The sequence below is a fragment of the Galendromus occidentalis genome, unplaced genomic scaffold (genome assembly GCF_000255335.2).
Source record: "Galendromus occidentalis unplaced genomic scaffold, Mocc_1.1 scf7180000077431, whole genome shotgun sequence".
In the NCBI taxonomy this organism is placed as follows: domain Eukaryota; kingdom Metazoa; phylum Arthropoda; class Arachnida; order Mesostigmata; family Phytoseiidae; genus Galendromus; species Galendromus occidentalis.
In genome coordinates, this window is record NW_003805419.1 from 369102 (window position 1) to 387683 (window position 18582).

At 52.0% G+C, this 18582-nt stretch overlaps 1 protein-coding gene across 1 annotated transcript; it reads right to left on the minus strand.

The window, feature by feature from the left end:
- Positions 1-1678: 1678 nt before the first annotated feature.
- poe (E3 ubiquitin-protein ligase-like protein poe) lies at positions 1679-17830 on the minus strand. The gene is made up of 27 exons (XM_029111307.1): positions 17751-17830; positions 17306-17372; positions 17083-17205; positions 16754-16980; positions 16469-16652; positions 16141-16363; positions 15516-15965; positions 14604-15425; positions 14228-14445; positions 13691-14115; positions 13350-13608; positions 12994-13233; positions 12577-12890; positions 11087-12458; positions 10843-11007; positions 10589-10759; positions 10311-10453; positions 9912-10222; positions 9662-9810; positions 9439-9552; positions 9071-9316; positions 8755-8977; positions 8349-8609; positions 8059-8228; positions 3522-7969; positions 3151-3391; positions 1679-3055 (listed from the first exon to the last, which is right to left on the minus strand). The coding sequence occupies exons 1-27, from the start codon at positions 17828-17830 to the stop codon at positions 1862-1864; spliced, it is 12840 nt and encodes a 4279-aa protein (XP_028967140.1). The 3' UTR covers positions 1679-1861.
- Between the last annotated feature and the right edge of the window lie 752 nt (positions 17831-18582).

The window sequence follows — 18582 nt, forward strand, 5'->3', positions numbered from 1 at the left end:
CGATTTGGGTCGTTTTCTGTCCCCCCAGGTAGTAGGGTAATTCCAGCTTGAGAAACTTCTGGCACCAATTCCTGACGCTCTTCGGCTTGTTGCTGTTGTCGTTGGTTTTCGGTTCCGATTCCTTGTTACAGCAGAGACTGAACACGTTTGTTGCTTTCGTGAACTTCGCGCACCTCTGACAGAGTTCCGTTACTTCACCACCGGGTAGACAATCACCCATAACTGGGACTGCGTCTGCGTCTTTGGTCAAGACGAGGAACAAGCATGCGAAGGCGAAACAAGTCGCGGGTACTGTGATTTCGGTCATCTCTACTGGTAGATGGAGGGCTTCCGATAGTCTCGCATTGAGGGGACTCTCCGCGCTTATGGCTGCTATTCTTGACAGAAAATTCCCCCTTTATAGCAAGCGTTCTCCGTCAGGGAGATGGATGCACGCGACACCTTGGAAAGGCTTCCACTTCTCTCGCCCGTGGAGAGACCGGCTCTAGACGATCGTGATGTTTTGCACCTCAAAGAGTGGGACATGAGGAACTCGACTGGCCGCTCTGGCGGCTGTACCACAGCTCTCACCATGATGGCAAATGTTTAATGGATATTTAATGATAGGCTCTGGAAAATTCAGAGCCCGAGTTCCCGGGCTACCAGAGGGATTTACAGCAAAAATCCAAGCAGCCTCGAGCTTGGTCTTGCCGCGCGTTCCCGGGTCTATTCATCTCTTGGCCATTGATTTCCCATGATCCACAGCTGTACGGTACAGCATAATATGGAGGCTCGCTAGTAGTACTCGTCACCGTGGGGAACGGGAGACAGAAACCGTAATCTTGAGCTCACGTCTCCGGATAATCTTATCAACCGATGAGGCGGATCCACGAAGCATACGCGCCCTTGTCTGTTTATGGATTTACGCGAGGAGGAGGTCCAACAGGATTCACTGACAAAAGAAGCTGGAATTTCACGTACGCTGTGTTGTGGAATGAGATGGCAGGGGCGAATTCGAGAGAAGTCGTTCCGAAAGATTCGGAATGGAATCCTGGAGCCCACGAGACTTCTGGTGCGTTTCAATGGAAAGCCAGAGCCTTCCCGTTCGAAAAACATTTTCTCATTGAATCCTCCCGGATTTTCCGGGAAAATCACGCTCGTGTTCTCCGGAGACATGACGATCATCATTGCTCTCGTTGTATCCGCTCCGGGCTTCGGCGAAATACCTGCGATATTACTCGAACGCTCGGATGAATTCAAGAATTAATGGAGATCCTCCGAATTCCTATGAGCTACTCTGAATGTTTTCAATCATCGAATCGGCCGATAAGCGATGGGAACCAAAACTCACTTACACCTGAAAAGCATACACCGACGCTGAGCCATCTCAACGGAATGTGAAAGGGTGCGTCGGTGTCTTGTACGGCTCACAGAGCGGAGTTTGAACCTCTCTATCGTGAATTGACGTCACTCCGAGTAAGCTATGACTGAATCACTTCTCGAACACTCAAAACCCATCCGTTATATCCAAAGAGGGTTCTCATCCGAGTCTACCGACCCGGAAATCAGCGTGGGGCGGGAGCTCTACAGTGGAAAAATTATTGGCATATCAGTCAACAATAAACAAGCTATCAATCAACAATGAACCGATGCCGATTGAACTTGCCATTGAGAATAATGAGTCTGTGGATTCTCATGATGTCTTATTATTTATTTATCTCTCTCACGCTTCGTCCTGGTCAGTTTAATCACCGTTGAGCTCAGCCATTCGGTCTGCTCGGTGTGTTTAAGAATTATTCGGATTCGTTCGTTTATCGATGAAAACGCTCAGAGCAGCGGCCAAAAAAAATGTTTCATCGACCATTATCTCAAGAGTAAAATATCACACCAAGCGTAAGCTGTTCTTGATGAAGTCCGGCTCGAGGTCGAGATGTAGAGCCTCGGAGAAGACTTCGAATGAAGTCAGTCTTTTCTCCAAATCCAAAAGCCATTCGCAGCACTTCTTGGCGCTTTCAGACAGCGCTTGATCGTTATTCCGGATGTACTCGTGAACGTCCTGGGTCCAGGTCTCGAGGGTCGCTTCTTTTTCGACGAGGAACATGTGACTGTACAGCCTGTCCACTAGGGCTATCATGAGCAGATATGGCTTGTAAACTCTGAGAGCTTCCGGTTCGGATGAATAAAGCTCCTGTCCGTGACCGCAGTGTCTCGCCTGACCACATTGAAGCAATCGTTCGAGGAAAGCCACGCGGTGCAGAAGCCACACCGATGGCGGTAGAACTGCGAGAGCGAGAGTCACGTAGTACATGGGACTATCGGCCTCGAAGAAGTTCTGATAAAGCTTCGGCATCTTGTATTCCAAGAATTTCCGTATGGCCGTCTGTTCGCGAGAGACCGCCCTCGCGCTTTTGATGGTGTACACAGCCAAGTGTAGAAGGTAGGGAACGAGGTGCATGTTGCTCTCTGGTCCTCCACCGCCGGTATCCTCGGAGAAGGATTTCCCGAACGCGAAACGAGTGAACAATAGTTTCAAGTCGTGGACCATGTTCGTGTGACTCCTGTCGAGCTGCGAGATCGCGTCCCTGAAGTAATGAGTTTTCAGGGCTTGCGAGAAATGCGCCTCGATCACCTGAGGACCCCACAGCGGGAGAAGCGTGTTGCATTTGGTGTTGCTGTTTTGTAAAGTCGCCGAATCCCATACATTGCGACCTTTCATGACGTTCACGGCGCTCAGATGGCAGTCGACGTGCACCAGATTAAAGTACGTCACAGTTGTCCAGCCAATGGTTTTGCAGGACGACGACGTTATTTCCTGCTCTTCGACGGCACACTTCTTCGTGAAGGTGTAGATCGCGAGAACTTTCGTCGGTTGGAGTCGGTGACCTTCTCGGCAGATGATGCAGGTCAGTCCCTGTTCTTCGTCGAGAGCCTCCATTTGGTTGAACATTGTCCCGCCAACCTTGGTGACCTGACCCTTCTCGTTGGTCTTCATCCCCAGCTCTCCGAGCTGTTTCTGTCTCATGGCCATGGCTCTCTTCTTCTTCTCGGCTCTGGTTTGTCGGCGAGCGTCTTCGACCTGGGGAAAGAGGTGCTTAGCGGATTCGAGTTCAAAGACAAGGTCCGCCTACCGATCCCGGAATCGACCGAAAATTGGAGCGAATTGTACTTTACCTGTTTCTGAACCTTCGACGTACTCTCTCGAAGAACCTCCATCAGGTTCTCGGCGAGAGATCCTACGTGCTCTTCGGTGTACACTTGTTCCAAACGATGAATTACGGGAATCGTGTTTCCGATCAGCGTCTGACTCGCTTCGTGGCCTCGGCAGAAACCGGTCAATAAGCGAACGACGAACTTCAACGACGGCTTCGCCACGAACTGCGTCCAACCGTCGGAGACAACCAGAAGAGAGCTCCTAGAATTGACACTGCATCAGAAAAGCCAACTTCGACGACCGACGAACCATCGATCCGGACCTCTCGGTCGAGCAATCAAAGGATCTAATAATCTCGGAAAGGAAATCTTCCCGACGGGGGAAAACTCACGTCGATGGCGGGGCGTTCATGTTGAGATACTCGATCGCACGTTGCAGGATGCCCTTCTGTACGAACCAATCGCGCAGTTGATGATGGAGCGGATCGGTGTCGAGACCCTGCACGAGTGCGCAGAAACATTCCATGGGCAGCTCACAGTCAGCGGGACGTTCGTCGTCGAAACGTTTGAAGTCGAGATACGGCAAGAAATGGTCCAGGAGAATCTGCATCTTCGTCTGATTCATCAGAGTCAGCGATGGAACGACGCGCATCAACGGGGTGAGCAGCGCCGGATTTTCTTTGACTCGATCCAGCAGGAACCGGAGGTCTTCATCGGTTCCGGTGTGGGCGAAGAAATCCTCCAGTCCAGTCGAGCCTTGTTTGAGAGCTTCTTGGATGACTTTTTCGATAATTTCAATTATCTGTTCGGGTATCTGTGCCTGCTTAGCCACGAGAGATGCTTTGAGGCACTTCAAGAGCACGGGGACGCACCGGAGCTTGACGAGGCATTCTCTGTTCTTTTTTATCTTTATACAGAGGCCGAGGAGTTTAAGAATGACCAAGAGTAAGGGCGTGGCTTTCTCGACATCGAGGGACCCCAAACGGTCGAGCATGACGTCCAGACCGCCGCAGGTTCCCATCACCGCCGCCAGCTTGTAGACCTCTTCGTCGTCGATCGTGGCGGAGTTCTTACTCGCCAACGAACTGATCATGTCTTCGGTCGCGTCTCCGAGAAGCCCTTTCATTCGGTATACTATCCTCATGGGATCGTCCGGGTTATTCTCAGCGCACCAGATCTTCTTGTAGACATCCTTAACCGGCAAATCGAGCGAAATTATTTTGTTGCACACCAGGAGTTCCATGCTGTTGTCGTCTTCCAGCAGAGCCACGAGCTCGCAGTCGGTGCAGATTTTGTTTTTCACGTCGCGCATGAGCGGACCGATACCGGGCTCTTTCGACGAGTACGGATTTCCGAGCATTCTACCCTGTAGGAAATCCTCTTGTTGGCTGTCTTTCTCGAGGGAGACCTGGAAGTCTTTGGCTTCGCTCTCTTCCGGATAGATGAGGCTGCACACTCGCTCGAAAATGAAAACCGGTGTGCGTATATCGTCCAGGCCGAATTTCTTCACCGTTTCGATACAGAGCTCCAGGAACGCTCTGGTGTCGCTTTCTGTCCCGGTGGTCATGTGCTCCAGGAGGAAAAGCAGTTTTGCCTGCGTGTCGTCGACCAGCTTCGTCCGCTGAACGACGAGTCTCCTCAGACAGAGATATCCGTCGAGGACTGGGCCGAGCATTCGGGCCTGATAGACGCGCTGTATTTCAACGACCGACAGGAGCAGCGCCAAAATCTCGGTGAGCATTTTCAGGGCAAAGCCCTGCGTGAGATCGGCCGTCAGGGCGGTTTCTTCCAACTTGTTCAGCTCTTCGATTTCCCTGCTCATCAGCTCAGAGATCTTGTTCATGAGCCCTTTAGCGACGACGTACTGCTTCCACGGCTTGATCGGGATCAGGTTCCGGTACAGATCCATGAAGCAGGCGCCGTTCTCTCCTGCAACCGTCATTTCATCGAGATATCCTGTCAAGAGATCCAGCAGCTCGCGATAGCACCACGGAGATTTCGAAAGTGCCTTCGTAAGCGAGCACGCGACTTCACGAGCCTGTCTCGACGATTTGTTGAACATCAATTGCACGAGCCACGACTTCCTCGTGGTTTTCTCTCCGTCTACCACAATTCGAGACTTGACCGCACGCTTCCAGTTGAAAACACATTGCGCGACGGCGCTTCGATCTTTCTTCGACGTCCAGAAGGCGTAACTGTGTTCTGGATCTCTGTTGATCCACTTGGTAAGATCCAGTCCTGTGTCGATGCGCCGCCACTTGACCGGATCCTTCGATGAGTTGACAACTTCCCATATGATGTTCAGACAGGGAAGCGTTATGCATTCGAGTACGGCGTGAGAGCTGTAGTCGGATTGGAGCTGGAAAATCAGAAACACGTTCCGGAGCCGATCCTCCCAACAGGAGTCGATTTTGGCGACCGAAAGTGCGAGCAGCGACATTTCGTGGCGAACTGTCGTCGTGAGATCCGTCGAGTTCCCTCTGAGCGCGAGTTGTACCTTCTCGAGGATGAGACGGTTCAACATCGCGGTGGCGTCGGCGTTGTTCGTTGTCAGAGCCACCAGGAGACGTCGGACGTCTCGCTTCATCTTCGCGCTTCCCTGACGCAAATTGTGAGCGACGAGCTCGTTGATCAGGCCTTGCTCACAGAAGGCGAGAGCGAACGATGGTACCGAGCTCATGGCACGCAGGAGCGTCACGCAGAACACGATCGAAGCGGATACGCAACCGAAGCATTTTCCCGAAGAGACACTGCTCTGAGTCGGGGGCGGGACCCCGCGCTGCTTGCACTCGTAATCGACAAGCTCTTTCCGGCACGCTAGAATCTTCTGCACGGTTGCCGAGAGTTCATCGAATGTCGGCTTACAATCGGAACCGTATTTCTCAGCTAGTTGATGAATGGCGTGGTTCACCGATCCCGTGTAGCCAGCGGGCGCTTCCGTATCTTCGCCCCGCTCGTAGATTTTCCTCAATAAACCCTCGAGTACCGGTTTGTAGCTCTGCATGACGGTGTAGCTCTTGTCGGCGATGTCCAGCAGACTGTTCATGTAGACGACGGCCTTCTTTCTTTCTTCTTCCGTTTCGATTGGGTTGGCGGCACAGCACTGTTTGCAGTAGAGCTGGAGATCGAACTTCGCATACCGACAGAAGCCGCAGCTTATGCACAGGAACGGATCCTTCTCATCGTAATTTATCTGTCTGCACTTATGGCATTGGAAAACTTGTTCCCCACAGTTGTTGCAGACCCCCGGCGTCGCGGACACGGGAGTCGAACATCGGGGGCACTGCAACGATTCGGCGGCAGCCACGGGGTTTTCGTAGAAATCAGCAAATTCGATAATTAGGTTGCAGGCGACGATCGGCAAGGGAAAATCGATTTTCAGCTTGGATTGGCTTTGGGTGAGGGTGCAGCTCTTCGCTTTGTTCCAGAGACCTTTGTTGTGTCTGAGATCCACGACACTTTGAACGGTTCTGTTGTTGTAGTAGATGTTCACGGTCTTCACCATTTTGCTCTTCTTGATATCTGCGATGCTGAGCTCTATGCCAGATATCACGTAAGAGCTGATAAGCTTCACGATCTGGCTAGAGGTTGTGAATCGCGAGTCGACTTTCATGGTGCACAGTTTCATGAGGGCGAACGGTCGTTCGGGGTTGTTGCACACGAGACACGGTTCGCACTCGAGGTAGAAGCCGTCGAACTCGACTAGGCCTTGGATGGCGTTGTAGATCCACGCGTTGGGATGCTTCTCGATCAGTTGATTCTGCTGCTTGAGAACCGAGAGGATCTGGCTGCAGTACTCGGCTTCGGAGCCCTGGTTGTCGTTCAAGGTGAAGTAACCGAGGAGGTCGACAAAATGCGACGCTTTCCTACCGTACAACGGTAATTGCGGCCAGAGTTTCCACATCATGTCGAGTATGGCCTTCCGGCGTCGCGGCGGAGAATCGCCGTGCAGATGGTAGATGAGAGAATGCGCTTGCCAACGAACGCTCGCCGTATTTGAATCTAGCAGGAAGCAGACGAGGAATTTCGAGATCGAGGTATCGTCAAGATCTTGGATCAGGACTTCGGTCAGGCTCAGCGGGCCGTTCTTCTCGCAGATGGCGTACTGGAGCAGCTGGAGGACTGCCGGCGCCACTCCCTCGTTCAAGGTGAAAGAGGCGCGGAAGAGGAATGGGAAAACCCACCGATTCCATGCGCAGAAGTCCTGCCAGTTCTTGACGCGGACGGCGGCGATGTCGACGCAGCTCTTCAAATGTTCCATGAGATCGGACAGTGCGTCGTGTGTCGTGGCTCCGACGGATTCTTTCACGGCGCGCATATGTACGTTGAATCCATGGACGTCCTGAACGTAGCGATAGATTTCCTTCGAGCCGCAAAGCAGCATCAGGAGTTTCCGGATCTGTTTCTTAGCGAATGCGGCCTGCGGTATCATTAGAAGCTCGCACAAAATGTCGTCCCATTTCTCACCCATTGTGATTTTATCGGGAAGGATCTGTTTGATCTGACAAAGGAGTTTCAAAGTGACTTCTGTCAAGTCCTGCTTGTAGTCCTCGAAAACGTCCCCAGCGTGCGCCCGGACGAAATTTTTCGCGAAGAATGGGAGCATGTCGACGTTCGACAGATCCAGACGCTGTTTTTTCAGCAGGCCGTTCTCCGTCTGGGGACTGTAGTTCTTCCAGAAGACCAGAAGTGATTCCAGTAGCCCAAGGCAACGATCGATGATTTCCGCCTCGTAGAGCTTGACGGCGGTCACTTCGCTGGCCGGGGTCTTGCGACTCAGCATGAACGAGCACACTTTGAGCAGGAGGAATTGCACCTGAGTCTTCTTATTCGACTCGATCTGTGGGACGGAAACAATCAATTCGACTAGGGGTAAACATGAGAGTCGACGAAACGAAACACGACGGGGGATCTCCACAAGCTACTCACGGTTATGTCAGCTCCCATTTTGACGGCTTTCGCCGCGAGGATTTCCACGTGCTGTTGCTGAGAGACGAGTGCCAATAGCACTTGCAGGAACGGAATTGACGTGACGCCGTCTTCGAGGCGATCCAGGTGTCCGAGCATTTCTGACACCAACTCGCTGCTCTTCTTGTCGACTGGAATTGAGGAGTGCAAGTCTCAGCCATCCGAAAAGTAATCTCATGGTCCTCGAATTCCACCCCTATCCTAATGAGTAAAGTCCCGGCCCGATTCCATAGCGAAACAAGGGTACTCACGGTCCACCACGGAAGCGAGAACCTCCTCGTCGCTCTCGGCCATCAGCTCAGAAGCATCTCCGGCTTCGAGCGGCATGAATCCCTTACATTTCCTTGGCCTGACGGCTTTTATCAGGCCTTGCTTCGCACCGAATCCTATGCGGCTGTTCGGGTAGAGTAAGAGATCAACCAAGTTGTTGACGATGTTCTTCTTGTCGGTGAGCAGCATCGCGTACAGAATATCGACGAGGTTGTGTACGGTTGCGTCGACGTGAGCGAGGCCTAGAATTCGAGAGCATAGTACTGTTATCAATACAACAAATATTAACCATATATTATTATGATAACTCATTAGGGTACGTCTCAGAAAAAGCCCGGATCTCGGCTCTCATATTCCGGATCCTCGAATCGGGAGCGAGATAATTACCAATGCAGCTGACTGGGGCGACGAGAGCGTCCTTCGGTGATTCGCCGAGCAACCTCCAGAAATGACTCATTAGAGCATCGATGAATCCTGGCTCGGTCTTGGTCTCAACGTTCTCCGGGCGAACGACCGCGATCGATTTGACGATGCCTGTCATGCGATAGAAGGTTTCTCCGTCCGGTTCTCCTGATAGCGTGCTTGCGACGTGTTGCAGCAAGGCCTCATCCTTGAAGGTTCAGAGAAGGCAGCCTCGTTACGATATCTGACGGCGGAAGGAAGCGGATGCAGCCAGGCTCACGCATGGATTCGTCGTACTCACCTTGTGCGATGCGCAATGATTCGTGGTCACATGGAGCGATGCCATCAGCGCTTTGACCAGAGCCTGCAGCGGCGGTATATTCAACGGGAGTAGGAGCAGTTGGGACGCACAATCGAGAGCGACCGTTCTGAGAGGCTCTCCAGGAGGACACAGAGCGAATCCACCCTGGATGACTTCGAGAGAGTGTTCTAATTGCTTCTCCAGCGGATTCTGAGCTACCGTGGTTCCGTTGTTAGTGACGACCTGCTAGAAAGGAATGTGATTATCTCGAGGTCAAAATACGGTTTCCGGCAATTTCCGCTCCGCTGCCGTAATCGCTTCGAGCGATTCGGATGCTCGCACCAAATGTACGGGTATCGTCAACAAACCTCTTCATTCTCTTCTGGCCATCCAAAGACGTCCTTGCCCTTGCCGTAAACTTTCACCGAATCCAAAATGGTGACGAAAGCGGGATCGGTCGAGACGCCGAAGAAAAGCGACACCTGGGAAGAACAGATCACGTGAAGCGGGAAGAGATCATATGAGGGGCTTGCGATTTGAGACGATTCGAGGCAAAGAGAAAGATGGAATTCTCTCTCTTGGAAAAATCACCTTCTTGTCCGACTGAAGGCATTCTTCCCTGGAAAATGGCACGTCGAACCATCTGGAGCGGTTGCACGCAAGGGTGATGGTCCGTCCGAAAATTTCGACGTACGGAGGAATTCTCTGCACGTCCTGTGAGCCGACCGCGATTCGAATGCCTGCTCCGAACGACAAAGAGCTCAAATTAGACCGGTCGAAGACCAGCGTCGGTATGAATTGGTGGGAACGGGCTCTCTGAATCCTTTATTCGATCACTGACCCGTGATGACCGCACTCGAGTCGTTGTTGATGATGTCTAGTCTGAAGCCGGTACTTTTCGTGCAAACGACGTGCATCGAGTTCCCCAACAGTCTCGTTTTCAGTTGCTCGCGGTGGTAAACTTCCAGCAGATCGTTGCCCTCGAACTCGATGTCTTGGAGTTGACCGCAATGTTCGAAAAAGTCCACTGGGAACACTGGTTTCCCACCGATAGAGCTCATACTCTGTTGCGGAGACACCAGAATCGAAGGTTTCTTGGATTTTCTGGCACTCTTCTTCTCCGGAGCCGCGGATGATGGGCGAAGGCTCAACCTGAAGGGAATATGAAATTACGGTTCCTCCCCTATCGAGCAGACATCACCAGATCGAAGGGATTCTGATACAGGGGAACCATTCTCACCAGAAACTTGTTTCCTGCAAACTCGCCGCGAACACCTTGAGGCTCCCGTCTTCGCAGAGCACGACCATATTAGTCCTCATGTCACCGTTGCGGGTTTGGTGGCGCAACGCGACCATGTCAGAAATCTTCGACTTCGCCGTGGGCTGAAAAAATACCTCAATGTTGTTATAGAGTAGGCATGGGCGAGGATCACAGATTACCGCGGCCGTAACCATGGTCGATATCCAATGAATAGAACACCCATCACATTCGGACATCCACAAGCAGCAGGAACTCACGAGCTTGATTTCTTGAATGCTAGAGAGGCCTGGTTTCAACATGATCACGACAGGATTGTTCGAATATTGCTGCATGGCGAGAATCATTCCCGGGTGATTGGCAACTTCGCCCCACGCGCAAAGCGGCTGTCCAGTTGTCAGTTTATTCGACTGCGTTGTTGGCGTCTTGCTCTGCAACAGGACAGTAACATTAGAAACTCGGCCGGGGAAACGCTCCCGGAGCTGTAGGAGGAAACAATTCGATGAGTTCTCACCTGTAATTGGATCAAAGAGAGCGGGCCCAGGGTACCGTCCATGTTGGTCAGAGGCGCGACGTAGCTCTTCGAATTGAGGTAGCTCAAGAAAATCATCTGCATCGAGTGCGAGTAATAGATGGAAATTCCGGCAACTTTTTCCCCGGTCGCTCCTGGGAACTCGATCTGGAAAGGGAAACTCAATGGGTTGCCGGATTCGCGCCGTCCTCCCTCTGGAAACAAACCGAGCGAACGAGACACGCACCTGCATCACGTTGGTCACGTAGAAACTGCCGTTTGTCGCCATGCTCTCGGTGCACAATTTCTGATAGTAGACATAACCGTCGGTGGACATGACCAAAAGATGCCGTTCGTGATTATCCACCACGAAGGTGACATCTTTCACGTTACCGGATGCCAGGATGAAATGGTACATCGGTGACGTCACGTCAGCGGACAAGTCGAAGATCTTGACGAACTCGTGGGTGACGACCGCGAGCTCCGTTTGACTTCCCGGGATCCACACGGCCTTGATGATGTAATTCTGACCCTCCAAGCCCACGTTCAGGATCAAGTGGTTCATGAGGTTGCCCGTCATACTGAACGTCAACGTATGGCATTCCTTCAAACCGCAAACCGCCAAATGCTCATCGTTCGCCTGGTTCGCCGTGACTGTGATGACAGTGAAGCCGATCGGCACGCTACTGAGTCGGACGATGGTGAGTCTCTTACGGGAGCTATCCGCCAACTTGAGCAGCGTGTTCAGCTGGAGGAGCGTGATTTTGCCTTTCTCGTGCGAAACCGCGACATGTTGCCGCTTTCCGGACGTCATGGCGCACATGGCGACTCTCCTTATATTGTGGTTTTGAAGGAGTTGCCTCACGAGCGGTTCTCCGCCGAGGTTCATTTTGACGTTTTCGAAGGCGCCTTCCTGGGAACCGATGGTCGCCTGCATCAGACTGTCGACCGTGTCGAACGCCATCGGTAGGTGGTGCATCTCCTCAAGAGCTCGTTCCGCGCGGGCTGCGCTACCGTCGGGTGTCGCGATCGCTTCCTCCTTCAACTTGGGCAGGATGTTGTCGGTCACATGGGTGAGCACGCACTCGATCATCACAGGGTTGAGGAGAACCTTCTTCAGCTCGTTTTCGTGCGGCTTCAGTGCGAGAGCCAGCTGAGGTATTTCGCGACTGCTGTCCGTGGCACCACTCGTCCCCTTCGATCCCAATGAATCGATGGACGTCGAGTTCTGTTTATCGAGCTGCGCCACGTCTGTGCCGTTCGTGTTCTGCTGGCTGGACAGGGCCGAAGTCATCGTTCTCAGCTCGATCGCCAGACAGCTTCCGTCGTTCTTGGCCCCGCAATCGCAGAAGAACGAGCCGTACTTCGCGTACGTCACGTCGTGGTCCTTGTGACAAACCTTGGCGCAGACACTGCACACCCCAACGCCCTCGATCATTCCGCACGTGTGACAGTGGTACCAGTGCTGGCTCATGAATTCTTTCTGAGTGACGGTGTACGTGCACAGTTTCGTCGAATCATCGTCGCTGAAAGACTCCGTCGACTCATCATCGTAAGCAACATCCGAAGACTCGTCCGATGAGAGATATTCCTTCTCGTTCACCTCGGCGTTGTTCAACCTGATGGAGGAAACAAACGGGAAAAAATTAAGGGGGGACCGAAATCGGGGACTACCGCGATCCCCTCGCTAGAACCAATCTCGAATAGATTGAATATCGGTGCTCCGGATGAACTTACGCTTTCAAAGCTGAAACCAGTTTCGCTTGGTATGCGACGATGGCCGTGAATCCTGCATTCGAAGGCAACGCTTCCATCCACTGAGCGCAAATGGTTGCTAGCTCCAGGTGCCAGCGAGCTTCGCTACAATTTGCGAGCTGAGACAAACTTGCCATTACCTGGGAAAACAGGGACGGAGCCACCGAAGAGACATAACCGGCGAGAGCGATTAGCGCATCGAACAGAAGTCGATCCAGCTTCGGATGGCGGACAGCCGAAACTGTCGATGAGATGAACGATTCTAACAGATTGTCGCAGCCTCCAGCGGAGTCGTCCTGAAAAAAATCAGAGAATCCTCAATCAAGCTCTCTCCAGGAACTCGACGGATTGCGATATGGAAGCGCATCCGATTTCCGCGTCCTCGTGATTCACACTTACGAGAATGTCGTCGCAGGAGACGATCGAGAACAACCATTCCTTCAGTCGGTCGCTATCCAAGGCCCGCAAGAGCCTACTGATCTGACTGAGTTCGGCGGCGAGCTCCTCGTGCTTCCAGAAATTGTTGTACAACCGAAGTACGTGAAGTCCATATGTCGGATAGGTGGGAACTTCGCAGGCGGAGCACAAGATCTCCCACAAGTACCGCTCCTGAGCCGTTTTCAGCAGCGCTTGGCGTCCCTGCGGAGTCGGAGAGTGGAGGTTTTGGAGGAATTAGGTCGCAAGCCTCGATAGATGTTATTGGAAGTTCTCAAGATTCGCTTGGAATGGAGGAGAAAATTCGCGGACGAACTCACTTGGGGCTTTTCGATAACGCTCTCAAGGTATTTAATGCATTCCTCAAAGATCAGCTCCATGTTCTTGATCGCTTGAATGTGCTTGGTCAGTAATGTAAAGCAATGGCCTATGACTTGAGTGTGCAGATCCGTTTCGTATCCCCCGGGATAATCTTGCAGCGCGAGAACAGCGAAGTCGCTCTGACTTTCGGTCGTGGCATCGATCAGCAGAGGAATCAGTTCCTTCGCATACTCGGGCTGGAGCTGCTGATGTTGTTGTCTGTTGGAGAATCCACGATTGAAACTGAGCGTCTCGAGGAGCTCGCCGGGAATATATGCGCTGACGTAGAGTTAAGACTTACGCGTAAAGTGCATTCGAGAAACGCAGAGCGAAATGCAGGACCCTTTTCAGCGGGATCGCGTGCGATAGACTCTTCGTCCTCGATAGGGACCCTATATGACCGTTCGCGATCGAGGCGATCAGACTCTCAGACGGTAGGGGATCCGCAGCGAAATCAGAGCGCCAGGAATCCAAAGAATCGCCGAGCGCAGTATTCCAGCAGTTCAAAATCGACGTGAGACCATCAGGGAGGCACGAAGCGATGGCCAAGGTGATGCCGGATAGTGAAGTGTCGATCGAATGAGAGGTCGACATCTCTAGGACGACGTCGTAGGCCGGCTCTTCGCACTTGAACTCTTTCAAAACAATCTTATGGATCGACGATCTGCAGATCCGGATGAGTTGGAGGACTTTGAGGAGGAGGCCGTCCAGCAGCTCTTTCGTTTCCTCGTTGCTGTCTGAAATGAGCGAAAGGAAAATTAAGAAAAGAAGTCCGAACACGTTCGACGTCGAGACAATGACACGGAACCCCGAAGCATTGCTCGGACAGCCAATAAACGGAATCCTCACCGACGTCGTTGAAGGAGTGCTGGAGTTTGCCGAGAACAACTTCGATCCAGAACAGTTCGGTGATCGTCCAAGAGCCGTCCTCCAATTTCTTGATCAGATCGCAGAGAACTTCAATTTCATGTCGGGGTCCCGAAAACTGTTGGATAGTGCTCTCAAGCAGCTGAGCCACCTTCGAAGGTTCATTGTCTTCAAGCTGCCTGTGGATCCCTGGATTCACCGGAATGAGAGAAACAATCAGGCTCCTGATCTTCCAATTTTCGTCGCGATCGAGGACCGATCCCCGCGACAGTCCTCCCCGAGGCGCCAGAAAAATTTCCACTTAGCATCGATCGATTTCTTGGTCTAAGCTCGCGATTCGTGCTTACCGTCCCTCGCCCATGCTGATAGATTTTTGTGCGCTAAGCGCGGAAGCAGCACACATTGGAGAAGAGGATGCGGACTCAGGCTCCGGAGCGAGTCGACGGATGGGTGCAGGCTCATGAACAGCCTCCAGGCTCCAGCCATACAGTATTGGATCGAGCACAGGTCGATATAGCTCGTGCTCGCAGTACATTCTCGGCCAAGATGCAACAACTCAATGATTCGGCTGTAGAGCGCCGGATAGCGATTCTGCCCTCTCTCGAAGAGGAAATTCACGGCGAAGCCATCGAGTTTGGGGTATTGACCGGGCTGACTTTCTTCGCATAAGGTGTAGAAGCGGAGCTTCCTGTGAGGTCCTTCCTGCATGACGAAATTCTCTTCGAGCTCTTTGTAGGTGAAGTATTTCAGCTCCGTCGTCCCTCTGTCGAATATGTTCGCCGTCACCTGCTCCGTCAGCCACGTCGGGGCGGCATAACAATGCTTGAGCAGATACTCGAATATGTGGAGAATACGTCCAAGAGCCAAGTAGGTCCGGTTCGATTGAGTGTCGCAGATGACCTTCACGAGGCTGAGCAGAATGTCTTTGCGCTGCATGACGGGTATCGAGTCGAAGAGGTATAGCAGCAGTTGGATGTGCTCCACATTGAGGTCCTGGCCATTCGCGTATTCGGTTCGGCCGGCCTTCGACAGTGAGGCGATCATCCGATGCCAAAGACCGACCTTCAGGGCTTCGGAGTTCGAGCTCAAAAGAATCGCCTGAGCCAAGATGTTCAGACACCTGGGCGAGACGTCGAGAGGCCAGCCATTCTGTTTCCAGGGATTTATGTCTGCAAACGGAAGAATTGAGCTCGAAACTGATCCGGATAACACCGGCATATGCGCGGAATACGCTGAGAGGGGATAAACCTCTAACTTACCCAGTCGGGACAGCAACTCGTTCTGGAGCTCGACGCTGAGAATATTTTTTGCGAACAGATTGTGAACAAAACGCTCGATGGCGCTGGTGAACTGCTCGTTCTGAATCCCCGTGGTCGAGTCTAGATTCTTGATAATGTAGGACAACGTCACCATGTCGGCGGTCGTCAGTTTTGATCTAAAGTAGGCCTCCATATAGGGACCGGAGACAAGTTGAGTTTCCAGGAACTGGATCGATTTCGTGGCGAGGAGCATGTAGTCGTTGTCTTGAGGCGCGTTCGAATTCTGATTGAGAACCTCTTCGTACCAGGCGCCCAATATCGGCTCCGAATCGTCATCATCGTCCTCTGGGTCCTGGCGGGACGTCAGCGCTGCTTTGCAGAAACTCCGAGAAAGGCAACCCACGAGGTGGCTGCATAATTCTAGATCGAGCAGAATTTTCAGCTTCTCCACTGGAAATGCAATTGCCCCGATTAGAGGAAGTAGCACCGCATTCGACTCAGTCGGGAATGATCGCCACTCGATGTGACTCTGCTCGTGAGGCACCCGGCATCGATCCATGAAGTTATTGTGATGCACGCTGGGTGGACTGCTCAAATTTCCAATAAGAGATCGAATGAAACCTACCGGTGAAGTGCGACTTCATGTCTCTTTTGAGTTTCTCCACGGTCCACGTCTCGCCGCCCTCGAGCACACATTCGAACAACTCGAAGAGCAACTGGATCAGAGCGAAGTTGATAGGAACACTCGTTGTCTCCGAGCTGATCAGCGTATGACAGGTGAGCAGATGTACATTCGACTTGAAGTTGGTGTCGACGATGAGCGAGGATATGAAGTGGTACAGATCCAGCTGGAAAACATTATCGTCTCATTTGTGGTTCAGCACAAGGTTCAACCATTTCGACCTTGAGCGCTCCACGATCCATAAGAAATCGAGAGAAATCCCTTGACTCACGCAACGTTTGAGGAATTTGTCATCCTCTTGCTTCCGAATCGCGATTTGAATAATGGCATTCAGCGACTCCACGAGAACTTCATCCGAAATCGTTCCCAACCTAGAAACTTCATCGATGACAGCCAGCTGATTGATTTCGAGAGCAGCCTTCATCAGGGCGTCCGGTAACTTGTGATAGCGTATCCTGGGAAAATGAGAGGAAATTTAAAAAATAGACTCAGTGAATTCATGCCTTCTGCCTACGCTTCCAAGAAGAAAAGTCCCCAGTCATTGGATAGCACTCACCATTCTGTATTCTTCTCGTAAAGAAGAGTCTTCCCGTCGACGACAGATCGTTGTGCGTGCCAGCAAGAACTTGTTTGTGGATGTTCCACCGACGACAAAATTGGATCAAATCTTGTGGTCGGTCGAGTCGTTTCGTCCAACTCAAACAGATCCACAGGTACCACGGGCAGTATGAAGTCCGTGAAGTGCTTGCCATTCTTCGACAAGGCTCGCAGGATTTGACTCGTCTACAGAAAATAGAGATTTGGAACATGTTAATCATGGTTTCACATTCGTTTGGACATTCGACACAAGGAAAAAACCTGAGAGAAAATGATTCGAAGACACACCTGAATGACGAGGTTAGGGTCATCTTTTATCGAGGAAGGCGCGAAGTCAACTTGTAACCTCTTAAGTACACATACACTCGTTTCGTGGAGTGTCTTTGCTTGAGCTCGCGAGAGTCTCGATACCTGGCCGAGGATACTCTCCGTGAGACTTTCGAAACGCGCGATCGGGCGACTGAGTCAGAGAAGAACTTTCCGAATATCCATCACTGTAATCTCAACTCACCTTCGAGACGTAATTGCAGAATAAGAGCACTACATCGAGAAATGTGTCCGATGGATAAGCTTCGCAACTGGAAGAAAGAGAGAATTGAGTATCTATAATGCGTATCCCGACATGATCTCAGATCCGTTGGAGATGGCGTATTCCCCCAAAATCAGATTCCTGCATCCAGCCGACCGTCCCGCGCTAGTTCTTCTATTTCGGATAACACGCATTCAACTCGCAATGGAAAGATCGGATAAGCTTTCGAGGCTCTCGTCGCTGTTCCGGTATCGCGAGTTGAATTCTGAATTTTGCCAAGGGAAATGAATAGCTGGTAAGCCTCGACGCGTCCAGGTCGTACTCGGACTCGAAACGCATCCCGCTGGCTCTCAAAGGCCACAGCGTGGAACAACCGGACTCGGTAAGTTGCAACTCACTCCCTCAAGAGATTTTAGTCGTCACTCACCTCCGCCGTATAGCATCAGCTACGAGGTCCAGATCTGCGAGGGTCCCCCTGAGAAGAGAATCGCCCCCTCGGTCTGCCATACCACCTGCTGTCGTTTGCCAGAATGTAGAATTTTCGGAAATTTTTCGGCTGCCGAGATAGATGTGTGGTTCGATGGCTATCGGCTCACAGTGTCGTCGGCGATGATGATCTCAGCTGCGTCGATCCAAACACGCTCGTTCCACACACGACCGTTCATAACAGCTACTAACTAAGTAAGCCGATACGAAGGAGCATGAATTCTATATATACTCGTTCTCTATCGCTCTGTGGAGCAGTCGATGACTGCACAGCTGCCCCCCTCAAAGGCTGAGAACCTTTCGGAAACGTCGGAGAAAAGCCTCGCCGATGAGGTGTCTCTGCGCGGGCTGTCTGATCAGCTGACTGACGAGTGACAGGCGGCAGTGAGCTCTCTCACTCAGCCGCAGCGTGTTCTACAAATGAGACCTCGATTGAGATAGGCCACGTTAGACAAGACATGTCCCTTCCGCTCGTTGACGATTCAAGACCTTCTCAGATACAACTTAAGCTCCGCACTTCAACGCTGGTGATCGGAGCAAAATTGCTCTCCATCTTGGGATACATCGATGACTCTCCTCTCGTGAGAGCTCAAGGGAATGCTCCATTCAGATCAGGAGATTTTAGAAGCTCAGGGAGCATAAGGACTCCTCCGCCTCACAACGTCATACGCGAGCTCGCAGTGCTGCATCAGTGCGGATCGGACGCGCGAAGTCAGAGCGAGGTGCTACCTCCATATCATGAACGGCTCAGGGGCTCTTTGAGGTGTTCGATC

What these genes read in the sequence shown, in the direction of transcription:
- poe (XM_029111307.1), bottom strand. Translation starts at nt 17,830, where the DNA reads ATGGCAGACCGAGGGGGCGATTCTCTTCTCAGGGGGACCCTCGCAGAT. An exon ending in ACCCTAACCTCGTCATTCAG is followed by an intron (nt 16,981 to 17,082) that starts GTGTGTCTTCGA and finishes TATTTTCTGTAG; the next exon opens with ACGAGTCAAATCCTGCGAGC. An exon ending in ACGACGTCGGTGAGGATTCC is followed by an intron (nt 14,116 to 14,227) that starts GTTTATTGGCTG and finishes GACAGCAACGAG; the next exon opens with GAAACGAAAGAGCTGCTGGA.